The sequence below is a fragment of the Battus philenor genome, unplaced genomic scaffold (genome assembly GCF_028537555.1).
Source record: "Battus philenor isolate CCGP_79_NKW_IND1 unplaced genomic scaffold, ilBatPhil1.0.hap1 SCAF_6, whole genome shotgun sequence".
NCBI classification, from domain to species: domain Eukaryota; kingdom Metazoa; phylum Arthropoda; class Insecta; order Lepidoptera; family Papilionidae; genus Battus; species Battus philenor.
Window position 1 is genome coordinate 2,091,751 of NW_027181726.1, and position 14,559 is coordinate 2,106,309.

At 38.9% G+C, this 14,559-nt stretch overlaps 1 protein-coding gene across 1 annotated transcript in view; it reads right to left on the bottom strand.

Moving 5' to 3' along the window:
• The window catches only part of hob (hobbit), a 40,353-nt gene that overhangs the window by 11,796 nt on the left and 13,998 nt on the right, over positions 1–14,559 (bottom strand). The window contains exons 14-28 of the mRNA XM_068773529.1: positions 13,140–13,308; positions 12,561–12,683; positions 11,374–11,612; positions 10,626–10,798; positions 9,538–9,702; positions 8,858–9,058; positions 7,836–8,029; positions 7,175–7,290; positions 6,460–6,607; positions 5,750–5,974; positions 4,980–5,186; positions 3,864–3,977; positions 2,468–2,654; positions 841–1,029; positions 165–325 (exon numbers count right to left, since the gene is read on the bottom strand). Of these exons, the coding sequence (XP_068629630.1) occupies positions 165–325; positions 841–1,029; positions 2,468–2,654; positions 3,864–3,977; positions 4,980–5,186; positions 5,750–5,974; positions 6,460–6,607; positions 7,175–7,290; positions 7,836–8,029; positions 8,858–9,058; positions 9,538–9,702; positions 10,626–10,798; positions 11,374–11,612; positions 12,561–12,683; positions 13,140–13,308 (2,611 nt within the window). The remainder of the gene's footprint in view (positions 1–164; positions 326–840; positions 1,030–2,467; positions 2,655–3,863; positions 3,978–4,979; positions 5,187–5,749; positions 5,975–6,459; positions 6,608–7,174; positions 7,291–7,835; positions 8,030–8,857; positions 9,059–9,537; positions 9,703–10,625; positions 10,799–11,373; positions 11,613–12,560; positions 12,684–13,139; positions 13,309–14,559) is intronic.

The following is a 14,559-nucleotide window of genomic DNA, read 5'->3' on the forward strand; positions in this document are numbered from 1 at the left end:
CCTTAAAATAAGTCTTCTCAGGTGTTTTACGTGTTTTATTAAAGCTCACGATTTATTGTATATATTGTCTTAACGCTTCCACTGAGATAATCATTTTGGAATAATATATTTGGAGACACTACGGCATTTTTTTATCACAAAATTTCTGTTTATTTTTGTTTAACCTGTGCGAGGCCGGCATCAGCGCTGGGCCCCACGGTCCGTCCGATGACCCCACCAGCCGAGTGTCCGCTGCCCACTAGCCGCGGCACGTCCGGCAGCGTGCTGATCTCTGCTCCCTGCCACCTTTCTTCGATCTCCTCCACCGACACCCACTGAATGTTCTCTGCAAACGTCATATCTCTTTTATACATACGAAACCCCTAAACCGATTTATACTTTTATTACTCTATACTTTGGTATTTAGCTCTAAAATGGGACAAATTATACAGTGATTATTAAAAAAAAAAATTATGTATGGAAATACAACCATCTGTTTTTACACAGTAGATAAATTCCTTAGAAAAAGGTGCAAAAAATAAGAAAGAGATGGAAATTACATTTTACAACATTACATTGTCAGAGACTGATTGTACAGACTAAATCTACACCACACTAGATGGTGATGTATATTAATCGAGTCAAAAACTTTTGACCCAAAATCGTGATATAACATGATCGATGGTATAGCACTGTTCTTCGTCTTCTCAAGTAAAAAGTCCTCTGACAATTGTTCAATAAACATTCGATCATTCATTCGTTTCGTACAACTGTCAGTTTCATTCATCCTTTCGTTGGTGTACATCTTTTGGAACTGGATATTTAGTAAGAGAGTTGGTAGAGCGAGTGCAAGTCATCAACCATCGAGCTGGTCGCGGTCGGCGGCGCTGACGGTGGCGTAGTACTGCATGGCGGACAGCGCGCCGCTCCAGGCGGTGGCGGCAGGCGCGCGCCGCACCCGTTGCCGTACTTCAGCGCGCGCGGCGCACAGGATCACGTACCCGCGCGTTTCGCACCCCTTCAGCACCACTTGTGAGTTCACCAGCTCAACTGCAACATAATACCATTATACTGATACAGTATATGACCTGATTGTGATAAATATAACACCTGTAACAAAAAAAAATATATAAAAACTAGCTGATCCCGCAAACGTTGTTTTGTAATAAAAAAAATTGTTTTTAATAAAAAAAAATAAGGGTTGGTCGTAGAGGGGTGAAAATTTAAGGTTGTATGTATTTTTGTATGCTGTATGATAAATAAATAAAAAAATAAAAATTCGTCAAAAAATTTAAAAAAAAAATTTTTTAAGGGTGAACAACCCTTATCACTTAGGGATATGGAAAATAGATGGTAGCCGATTCTCAGACCTGCTGAATACGAATATAAAATTTGGTAAAACTCGGTCGAGCCGTTTCGGAGGAGTTCAAGTTCGAACACCGTGATCGAGAATTTTATATATTAGATTAAATTGTAAGAGTAAGAAATATTGTGATAAAAACCCTGTACTGTGATAATTGCGGAGAAGATGAGAGGCGATGCTGAGGATGAAATTAAGAATGAATGAGAATGTAAGATTTTTTGACGTATCATAGAAAATGAATGAGTGATATTATGGAGACCGATAGAAGAGACTGATACTAAAAAGAAATGTGATGAAATTATTAAAGACAAAAAAATTCTATTCCCAAAATTTTAATAGGGTGTACGAAAGGTCCTTAATAACGGGGTCCATATTTAAAAAAAGTATAAGACTTTATTATACAAAAATTAACTCGAAATAGTTTTAATGTGGGTAGGACACATGTAACCGAAGGCGGTCGGAGTCGAAAAGTTGTCAAAGGCCAAGAAGTTCACAAGCCGATAGAAGTGGCGTGAATAGGGCCCCACTAGGTGCGACAACTCATCCGAAATTCATCATGGCGATCATTGCGGGAGATCCGAGATAAAGATAAAATTCATTTTTAATCTATTTTATCTTTGACTTAATCTGCTCCCTAAAGTTTTATAGTTATGGAGAATAAGCAGGTAGAAATTATATAATGCGTTTTGAATTTTGTTAATGATATCCCAATAATGTTTTTCAATATTGTATTGAAAATCTGATTCATTTATTACAAATGAATTAGATACTTTTTGCAATCAAAATACCTTACAATAGGCGTTATCAACGACAACGTGGCCGACCTATTGCAATTTACGTCCTGTCTATGACCGGTATCGGTACGTTTACTTTGATTTCTGAGACAAATGTATATCTTTTGGTTCTTTGTGCAACACCCGCCAGTTTCCTATCCATTGCATTTTGAATCACCGTCAATGAATGACTACTTTCTAGTACATATATTATGATAGGACAGAGAGAACACAACAATCACAATCACATATAAAGTAAAATTTAAAATATACTTTGTATCAATATTTATCAAAGGACCATACTATATTTATTATGTTAAGTTTGCATTAATTATATATATATAGTAGTTACTCAAGCAAGCGGTGTGCGCGTTGTCGTCATCGAGCGCGTGCCTGGCAGGCGCGTGCGCATGCGTGGGCGGGGCGTCGCCCTCCGCGCCGGCCAACTCGTCGCTGAAAACGACGGGCGCCTCGCCGCCCGCCTCGCCCGCCTCCGCCACCAGCGCCGCCAGCATGCCCGCTGCACACCCGCCTCCGCTCTGCGCATAAGCATACAAACACACATACAATGCGATTAAAATAAGAATAGGACGGGCTCTCGGCTAACTTCACTCATTAAGTACGGTCAGCATTAAATATATAAAATAAAAAATAATAATAATTGTTTTTGTTGATTGTTTAATTTGTTCTACAATGAGCAAAAGAGGTAGTGTTTTACATCGGCGAGCTCGAGAGATTATCAGCAATGTTGATAAGTACTTCGAGGAAGAGAAAAAACGTGCCATTATGTTGTTGGACCAGTTAAAACAAGCAAGAATTGTACCAGGGCCAGATGGCAATATTCATATATCGCGTGATGTATTTGGAAGTTTCATTAAGCATTTGGAAACTGCTTCGAAGGTAACCGAGCGAGTGACTTTAGCCACTGGTATTATTTTTTAACATTGCTTTTTTTGCACACTATACCAAGTTCCCGTTGTGACGTCACAACATGGCGCTAGGCCGGTCCTATTCTTATTTTAATCGCATTGTACATTAACTAATTGTAGGTGCCACCACCTACAATACTGTAAGAAAATGATACTGAAACATGTACTCCTGTTTCAGAACGACACGACTACAAGAGAAGCCACGTACACCGTACACCGTCAACGTCGTCGTTCAATAACCAATCGGTCTGATCGGAAATAAGGCCGAATTGTACATTACAGGAAACGAAAACCCCCGATGATACTAAATAGAAGCTTAGACTTTGTGTAGAGTGCCTGTCTAAGCCGAGGTCCCTACGTTCGCCCGCTTATCTTGTGAAATACTAACATGTTGTGGCCCGAAATCTAAGCTTTACTGCCTTAAAAGGGATATTAGGCTAAAGCATGGATTCACAAACCGCGGCCCGCCCGTCGAATACTGGTGGCCTGCCGACAGCAAAAATACATATACATTATGTACATACATACATATGTACATTCCAAAAATATTGAATTCTATTCCAAAATAAAACCAAAAAAAAATATGTTCGAAAAGTAATTTGAATTTCGCGCGCGCGTTATTTCAACCTAGCGTCCAAACACGCTAAGTCAAGTAACATTGCTTGCCGCCTTTATATAGAGTTCAAAATATTAGAGAAATGAAGAATTTTCGAAAAAAATATTATATTATTATATTAGAAAAATATATGTAAATAAATAACGTAGTAAAAATTTTCCCTGTACACCCAAGATGGAGGGAGAACGTAAGAATAAACCCACCTGGGCTGATACAGGTGGAGGCGACACAACATCCGCCTCCCGCTGTTGCTTCGGCGACGTGGCCGGCTTCTCTTCTTCTTTTAGCGCTTTTGTTGACAAGTTCTTTTTCAATTGCTGAAAAAATATGTACCTTTATATTAACACAAATGATAGAACATATTTTACTGCCTGACTACTTGGAAAATAAAGATGAAAAAAATTACAATAAAAATTAATTTTTAGATGAATAAAATTACATATATTTTGTAAAAAATCTTGAATATTTGTTGAGGTTCTTCTTTTTCTACTTCTTTTCAGCTGATAGACGCTTACAGCAAGGCATAACCTCCCATAAAGATCGCCACTCGTGAGGCTTTCGTCCACAACGGCCATCAGCTGCACAAGCTATATGCCCCCCCCCCCCCGCCACTGCCATTTCAGACGAGAAGATTATTGTGCTTCATCGGTGGCCTTGATTTTTCTGCAAATCTCATTTCCGATTCGATTTTGATTAACTCCAAGCACTGCCCTTTCTATTGCAGTCTGGGTGATCTTGAACCTTTCTGTATGACCCACCGTAAGCAACCACGTTTCGGATCCGTATGTCATCACTGGCAACACATACCGTTCAAAGACCTTCGCCTTCAGACATTGTGGTCTATTGAGAGTATCGTGAACAATTATGGTAACATTAAATTTTTACAGGTTGATTGTTATAGGCGCTATACATTCAACCCTTTAATGCTTACGCCTATAGCCAATCACCCTGTATGTATACAAACTAGCTATACCCGTGGCTTCGTCCACGTGAAATTCAACAAAAATAATTAGTTTATTTAGTTTTTTCTTCGTCAAAGAATTTTTCTGAAATACAATATAAGTAGCCCCAGTTACTCCTTATTACATCAGCTACCTGCCAGTATAAAAATCGGTCTAACTGTTTCAGAGATTAGCCGGAACAAAAAACAGACAGACAAAAATTTTAAAAAGTGTAATTTTGGTATATGTACCGTATATATACATATATGAATGTAGGTAAAAGCGCTTATTTTAATATAACAAACAGACACTCTAATTTCAATTATTCGTATAGATTGAAAAGAATTGATTGCATGATTATATGCGTAAGCTATTCACTTGCGTCTTGATGTAGGTGTCGATGAGCGCGAAGGCAAGGTCGCGGTTGAGCTTAGTCCAGGCGCCGCGCAGGTCGTGCACGGCCAGCCGGTGCGCAGGCGCAGGAGCCCCTCCTCCCGCCGCCCCTCCCGCCTCGCGTCCGTACGACACGCGCCGCACGGACAAACAGTAGCACTTCTCCATCGCCGGCGGACTCAGCACGGAGTTCTACGGACAACACGGAATAAACAGAATATAAACAAACTGCCGTCATAATTTATTGACCTGTTGCATTCCAATAAACAAAATAAATTAAATTCATATATATATTTTTTTTTTATTTATTTATATATATATATATGTGTGTGTGTGTGTGTTCGCCGTTATACATAAACTGTATAACAATTTTTTTATTAAATAAATGAAATTAATATTTTCCAGAGTGATTAATGTCTTTATTGAATAGCTGTGAAATAAATAAATTGATATATATTATTGATAAACGCAGTTGTTAAACAACTTTCAAGCCTCGTATCCCGCCCTCCCCATCAAACATTACCATTTTTGTCCTCGGGTTCAATTTGGAACTGCATGTATTCCTCTCATGTATCTTTCCATCGGTTTACTCTATCCTATATCTGAAACGGGCTTCTTTCCCTTACTCTATTTGACCAGAACTTTGCTGAGCAATTGAGGAACAGAGTATCAACATAGATATACATGGTGTTCGTTTCCTTCTGAAAGTTTTGTAACAGACTCTAGCATGCCAAGGTACATCTGCAAGGTTTTACCTCATCATTGTCCTTATCTTCCACGACGGGTGCGGGCGTCTTGAGCCAGATCTCGGCGTCGTTGAGATCGCAGTTCATGTAGACGGTGGTCCAGTTGGCACGCGGCCGGCGCACCAGACCGTCGCCGGTCGGCACCAGCGTCAGCCGGTGCTTGGAGCCGCAGGTCACACGCACGCCCAGCATCTCGATGCCGCGCTGCATTGACGACGACGACCAGTAGAACACCTGTTTACAGAATTGCAAAGGAAGTATATTTTTTTTATTACATAGACAAACACTAATGGTTGTCATATACTTTGATTGCTATATCACCCGAATCGGAGTGACAGTAAATGTTCTCATCGTGTCACATGTATTAAAGTGACATTCTGAAATTAAGAGTTATTTAAATAGTTTTTCATTATTACATACTATGTAATTCTTTCAACTGTTCATGATATATATACTGAGGCTCGTGGTATTGGAGAGATAAATACATATGTATATATATATATATTTAGATAGATTTGTTTTCATATATGTATGTATATATATATACGTGGCTGTCAAATTCGAATTGAAAATATCTTTCCTGTATTTTAATATTATGTAGTAAGCTACAAGAGAACCGACCTGAAAAATTTGCTCTTTTTAAACGAAAGTTGGTATTTTATAGTAAGTATTTTATGTATAGATTATAATATTAAATGCTTTAATAAAAAGCGTCCTACCTGTAAGTTATGAAGGGTGAGCGCTACACTGACGTTGCGGTAGTGACGAGACAGCTGCGGCTTGCGCGGGCGCAGATTGCGGAACACACGCCCGCGTCGCGTCGGTCGCGTTATGCCCGACAGGATCAGCTTTAGACTCTCGAACCACCTGCAAGAGCAAACATGTTCACGTATCACTTACCTAAAACTTTGCTTACCTAGAATTGACCCGTTATTGGGGACCTCTCATACTCCCTAGGACAGGGTTTGATTCATTAATGATTTTTTAACTTTTTATTCCTTTTATTTCTGTACTCTTCTATCATTCTTCATATGATCTACCTTTACTCTTCTTTCATTCTACAATATTCTGCCATTCCTTTTTCATACTAATTTCTGTTCATTCGTAGACTCATTTCCTTCGCCTTTTTCTTCAAATTGCACAGATCCGGGTTATATCAAATTTCTTATTTTATATGCTAATTTATTAAGAATTATCACAATTTATCATAGTTTCCAGTTTTTTTTTTTCATTTACCTAACATTATTTTGGAATTTTATTATTTTTTTTACAACCAATAGCCGTTAGGACCGAGCGAGTCGATACTGCATGGGTAAGCCCCCCAGTAGGGGAATTACATGATAAAAATCCAGCCATGATGGCCGGATTTTTGGATAAAGCCTAAACTTTGCAAGTGGCTTCTACCTGACACGATAATGTAATTACAATGCGTACCTTAGAGTACTTCCATACAGCAATAGTACAGGTCCATCCCTCTCTACAGGTTTCGTGTCCATCCCCAAATGAAGTTCTAGACCTTGAGATCGAAATGCTCTATATGAGTCGTGTTCCTGCGAAACATTACAATTAATTATTAAAACAAAAAATATTACCTACTTATACTAGGTTTTCTATCAATAAAAAGTTTATTAAAATACTGTTCTATATATACATGATAAGCGGCTTGCGTATTGAGAACAGTCTAGAACATGACGACAAAAAATCGGGAAGATTATGGTCCAAGGCATTCATCTACTGCTTGACATACACCTTCCCCAATACCTTCTATACTATGCACAGCTTTCATTAATACAATCAACACGTGTTGTCAAAACTATTGGCAGTGTTCCGTATAAGACAATAAGCGTATGACGCCCTTCTTGCATATGGAGCAACGTTATCAAAATACCAGCTGATGAACAAAGTGAGCAGATAAATATTTGGGCGATTGTTGAAGGAGGCAATTCGAAAGTTTACTCGACACGTGTTAACCATTACGTAGGGTGGCGTAATAATTTTAGAAAGACTGGGGGCATTGCACATAGAAGGTTGAAAAATACTCGATGTGAACACAGCTTTACCCAAATAAATCGCAAGGTAGTGTTCGTGTACAGACCTGGTTGCTGGAGTACTCGGGAAGACGTGTGGGCGCGCAGGGCGCGACAGCGTGGTGGTCCCGCGGGTCTCCCACGCACTGCCAGCCCAGCTTGACGCACAGTCGCAGAGCAGGCACGCGCAGCACGCGGCAGTCGTCGTACTTGCTCGCTGTGCGGACGAACACGTTCAGCTCGCCCAGGAACGCGAGCTTCCCTGCACAAGTATAGTATAGAATTTAACGAAACACAGTACACATAATAATTATGATAAACGCCCTAGATCTTGCGCTGCCAACATCTAGCTTTTGTTTTTGCTCACGACTTTGACTATGTCGTCGATATATATGTTAATGTATAACTTATTCTGAAACGCTATTTATTATATAATATAAGTTTTACACTATATTTACGTATCTTTTTTATGCATTTCTGACTTTTCTTTTTTTTAATACATTTAATTACATCTAAAATCCGCAGTGGTGACAACCGTACGTGTTTCTCTATGCGTTTTGCGTTGCAATTTCGTTATAAAACACAACATTAAATTATAAAATTAATATTTGCTAATAGTAAAAGATTTAGTTTATGTTTTAATCTTTACAGATACAAATTTAAGATTTTGTTCTTTGCCAAAATTTATTCATTCACATATTTCGCCATTCATTCACTCAGCTTTCAAGTCGTTCTTTTGTTCGTTCGTTTAAGCTCCATATCTATGGAGACATAATATGATAGACATTATTTACCTTTCAGCCTTGAATATTAATAGAAAAAAAAAAGAATGTTTAAACATTTGTTTAAAATTCAAAATATTTTTATTCAATTGTTTATATTTTAACACTAAGTAGTAAGCTACAAGTGGCTCGGAATGCTAATCTGTTGAGAAGAGTCTGCCAGAAACCAAACAATTGCTCTTTTAAATGAAATTTCTCTCCTTCTACCATCACATTAAAATATATTTGCCACACTTATTTCAATAAGTAATATCACGAACAATATAAGATACAATATAAAATTGTGGGATGTAAAACCATTAGCTCACCATTTGTCCAATCCAGCACGAGATCGTTCCAAGTCACCTCCATCTCCTCCGTGGTGTTATACGGGTCAAGCGATACGTGGAGCAGACAGGTGAACTTGCTGCAGTTGACGGTGAGACGGCCGTGCATAAGTAGACGCACCTTATCCCACCACGCCAACGGCGCTGATGGGTCCAAAGAGGGCCGGGATACTTGGTCAAACGCTATAGAAAAACATAAGCTGTTATTTTTAAATGAATTTATTATTTAAAATACCGCTAATCATGTAACATATTTTTAAAAACTAACACCAAGATTAATACGCTCACTGCTGGACAAAGGCAAATCCAAAGACTTTAAATGGGACAGATTGGAAGCGGCTGATATCCAGGGTATTTGATAACAAGGTTGACAGTCCACCTTCATGTCCTTGGATAGACGTCCTTCTTTGCGCATGCCGTTTCATGGTTTCCACAGAACTTTAAAAGTCCAACTGTCATTAGTTCTGACCTGCCAGCTACAACTTCAATTTGTCAATCAGCTTGACTATTTCAGTTCCTTTCATTCGTCTACAGATCACATTCGATTTCGTTCAATTCATTCAAATTATATGTTCAATCTAAACTCTACCTGTGAAATATTAATACTTCGGTATCTATTAACACAAAGATATTAATGAGAAATAAAACTATGAATGACTTACCCAGATTACAGTGAGCGATGACCGGCTCCCAGCACGGACCGAAGGCGTAACTGTACTCTGACATTTCACAGCACAAGTCATAGTACCACTTGAGCGGCATCATGCTGCGTTCCAGTTCGAACTTCCCCCACGGTGCACCCTGATCGATAATTACCGTCCTCACCGCTGGAAACCATAATTATAATAGTAAAGACAACACAAACCTATAGCACTGTCAAACCTCTAAAGTGAGGAATAGTTTAATATATTCACATACCTATTTCATTTTATTTAATGAATTTAAACAATTATTAACTATTGTTACGAAATAAAGCCCGTTTATTCTAAAGCACTAAAGGTATTTAATCTAGACCACCTCATTAAAAGTGAGCTCAAGAGCTTGGGAGCCTCGATCCAGACCATAACATTATACACCAGTACCTCACTTTGCGTGTTTATTACGTTCCAAAAAAATACGACGCAAATTTAAACGCCGCAAAGTGAATTAAGATTTTCTATAGCAAACCATGTAAAGACCGAAGATAGGTTCCGGGGTCACGAAAATACTATATTTTAAAAAGAAAATTGAACAGAGTAAACATTTAAAAAAATGATATAACTCTGCTAATAAATAAATTGGAATAATAATTATCTTTTTGGTAACCAGAAACAACACGTAAAAATTTATATAAATTTATTATTCTCTTTTAAAAAAAAGCACAACACACTACGTAATTGAAACTGAACACTAAAATTAGCAAAACAAATTGTAAATAAAACTGTAATAAAATTGCGTTGATTTTTAGTTATAAAGGGAATCCCCAAGTTTTGATGGCATGGCGCTATTAGAAACAAAAGTGTTGCCATCTTTTAGAAAAGAAAGAAAATTTCAAAAAAGACTCGAACCCAAAACAACGGAACCTCGAAAATCTAACGACGCACAGTGAAAAATAGTACTAATTAAGCAGCGACGCAACTTCAAAAAACGCAAAACGAAACGACGCAAAGTGAGGTATTGGTGTATATATCATCAGATTTGGAGGCAGTTAAACACGGCCTTGCAGTAATGGCGGACGCTCCTTGAATGAAAAATTTATAAACATGTTTACCCCTCGGCGGCGGCTGTTCCTCGGCTGCCAAGAGCGTGCCCCATAAACGCAGCTCGGACATGCTGAGCAGCGGCTGAGGGAAGTCGCGCAGCCTGATCTGCCAGAGGGCGCACTGCACGCTCACGCTGCGGCACCACAGCGTCGTGAACTCTATGCCCTCCTCCGGCCACGGACTGTATACGACAAATTTAGGATCCTTGTAATTTTAATTACATATTCTTAAAATGATAACTATTAACGTCACATCTGCAAAAGAACTAAGATCGCCAAAGTAACTCGAAGAACTCGCCTGAAGTGGGAGTGGACTTGCCCACTTGTGACCATAAGCCGGTAGACGAGTCGTGAATAGGCCCTCTACTAGTTTAATCGATAACCCAGTTAAGGTTATGTGAAGTCACGACATCGTAAGACAGGTCAGTCTTTTTTTTAATTGGCCCCCGCTATTGGGGGCCTCTCGTACCCCCTATCTGTTGTGGGACAGGGACTTTTTGTGCAAATTTATTTAATTTTTCACAGATTTTTATTTATTTTCGTTCTCTTCTTTCGCACGTCACATTATCATTCGTTCGTTTCTTTCATTCCATAATTCGACTGTCTTTCCCTTTCGCTCTGTATCGCCCTTCATTCATTCCTCATTTCTTTTTACATTTTCTTAAATTCTATTGTTATTGTATATCACAGGTCAGTCTTTGGGAGAGACGTATGCTTTGCTGTGTTATGCAAGTACAAGTACAAGTTGAAGTAGTACCTGTCGTAATCGAGGGTACGGAGGCGAGCGCGTGCGTTACCGGCGCCGTGCACGGCAGGGTCGGCCAGCGCAAGCAGGCGAAGCGAGGACACGCAGCAGGCCACGAGGCGTGTACGCGGCGGTGGCGCAGCCCTACAGCGCTGCACGTAGATCTGCGCATCCTTTTGCCGCAGCGCTGCATACAGCTCCTCCACCTTGCCGGCCGGTAGGAACAGGTGAGGCTTGCATAACTCCTGGACCTATAACACAAGTCCTCATTTAATTACAAAACAACAATTTCCTTGGACTAACTGTACGCATCATCATGTCAACCGACAGCCACTCAAGGCATGGGCGTCTCCGAAAAATCACATCCACATCCAGCAACTTCCTGCGATCTTGAGATTGTCGTCGTGAAATAAACTTACTTTACAATAAAATATATTTATCATGTTACACGTATAGTATAATAAGATACTACACTCCGTCCACGCTCTTTGAATAATTATATCATCGGTTTTTTATTTATAATTTTACCTGCTTTGAATCATATTATAATCAACCGTAGCAAATTAGAAAACCGCGTACAAATTTACCGATTAAAGTAAGCAATTATTTTCATGTTTTCCTTACATCCCGCTCTAAAGTACAGATTTATTTTATAATTTTATAAATTACCGACATATAAATTGACATAACGCACACGAGATTATTTGATAGACAAATAGACGGATTAACGTTTATTTACTTTCCCCGTTCTGCGGCTAACACACCACATCAGTGACTAACACTTGCAAGCACATTGTAGCAGAAAATCAGTTTTAAAAAGTTTATCAAATTCAAAAGATATTCCTTAATGATGTGTTTATTAGATATTGTACATTGATTTATTAAGAATTACAAGATACGTACATTTCTTTATTAAACTAAGTGCAGCTTTTGGACATTGGTAATTTTATTTTATTACAATCAACTCTTCAGTTGTACCGCTATGAATTATTCGACATTATAGACTGCTAAATTTAAATAACCAAAAACATAACACTATTGATAAAAAAATAATTTTAGATCGTTGTGAAAAATATTTTGAGATTCATTTTTGTCAATTATTTTTATGTTATTGAACGGTACATTCATTAGTAAAGTTTACAGGGGTGTGTGTTACCATGTATGACTATGTAAGGACAGTAATGCAGCAAGTATCAAACCTTCGCATCGAGCATGGTGCGTCTCTTCTCACTCTCCTTGTACTCGTCCTCCAGCAGCTCGTAGTTGTCGCGGAGCTTCACTTCGAACGGGTCGTCGCTCATCTCGATCAGCAACTCCTCAATCTAAAATTATCCTCAATTCACTTATACATTCTTTACCGGAATGTACTGTTTCTCTGTACATATACATACATATAATAAAGTTTCCGCGTTTGCTTGTGTGTGTGTGCGCGCGCGCATGTCTGTGTGTATGCACGTGTGCGTCTACTTGTGTGTTCGCACGTGTGCGTCTGCTTGTGTGTTTGCACTTGTGCGTCTGCTTGTGTGTGTGCATGTGCACGTCTGCTTGCGTGTGTGCATGTGCGCGTCTGCTTACGTGTGTGCCTGAGTTAAGTTAATCTGGATCGGTTTCGTTGGAAGAATAACATAAAAAAAGAAAAATTCTTTAGAGAAGTAACATAATACTTGCCTGTTTTAGAGGTCAGTTCTTCCAATGAAGCAGATCATGATTAACTTATCTATTAACTTCTTGTCTATCTTCTATTTTGTCTTACATTTGGTTTAAAATTAATTTATCACCTTTATATGCAGGTCACTAGGCAGAGGACTGTCTGCGGTGAAAGGTTTCTTCTTAATGCCGTGAACTATCTTCAGCCATTTGAACAAGGATACGAAGTCCCCTTGTACCGCCTCTGCGAAGCGGTGCTTGTACGGGAAGATCACTCGAACTGAATCCACGTTCACGGACCTGTGCATAGTTAGTACATCTCTACAGTACTTCACTTCTATATTACCAAATATATAATAAATTTAATAATAATAGCCCAGTGGTAGAGGTCTTAGGATTACGATCGCAGGTCGTAGGTTCGATTCCACACTATGAGCGTTAATTATACATGTTTTCCACACCATATAAACAAGTTTTCTAGAGAATGTTCAGCAGCTTCTGTCAACATAGCGAGTATGGTATATCTCCCCATAGATATCTCTAGAGACTTACGCATCGCAGTGAGCGTTTATGGACTGAAACCACTCCGATATAATAAATATTATTAGTCTAATCTATGAATAATCAATTAGAAAGTAATGAATTTCTAGTTCACTCTTGATATGCTTATGGCGGACAGTCCCACTACGTAGGACTGTCCTGTCCGCGGCAGCAACAAGCGCGCCCTAGCGCTTTAACGATGTGACGTAAGCCAGCGGCCGGGATCCAAGATCTTTCGGCGCGCGCGTCTCACGCACTCTAGGTTCGGCCGCACATCAGCGCACACGCAAGCACTCCGTAATAAACTCTCGCTCCGACGCGCCTACCTTTGTATTGTGGTTGTGTCTACAATAAATTAGGATTTTCTCAATTGCATCCGTTTATTTCATTTCATGCTAGTATAAATATTGTTGATACCTTTCAAATATGGCCATGTAAAAAACATCGATGTTTAAAATTGATGCCACAAATACTAAACGACTGTCTCTCCTTTATGGTTATTACATATATAGCCCGCATTGGAAATTGTAATTGTGAATCCTTATATTCCTTAGTCATACAATACTTTGATAAAGGCTTTACCAATTCTATTTTACTCTGTGGAGTATTTTTATTTCCTTGACAAAAATGGAAAAAAAGTATTAAATCTAAAAATGGCGTACACCTCGTACGAGTATATTTACTTACAGTGGACGTTCTACAGCTGAAATGATTAAGATAAAAATATAAATAAATATCGTCTCTCGGATCTCGCCTACAGACGTATTACTAATTAAATCCGAGTCGCCGACGTAAAATTGTACAATAATTTAATAGTTACTAAAACAGATACGGGTAATAGTAGTTATTTTAGATCACAGTTATTACGTAAGAAAAGGACTAATATATAGCTACTTCCGCTATGTAGCAGTACTCGTGCAATAAAGTGCACCGCCCACCAGCCCGCTGACAAATGCGCGTGTGTTTGGCACTTATCGATGTAACATTACTCCTGATGATGTCCCCATGGAG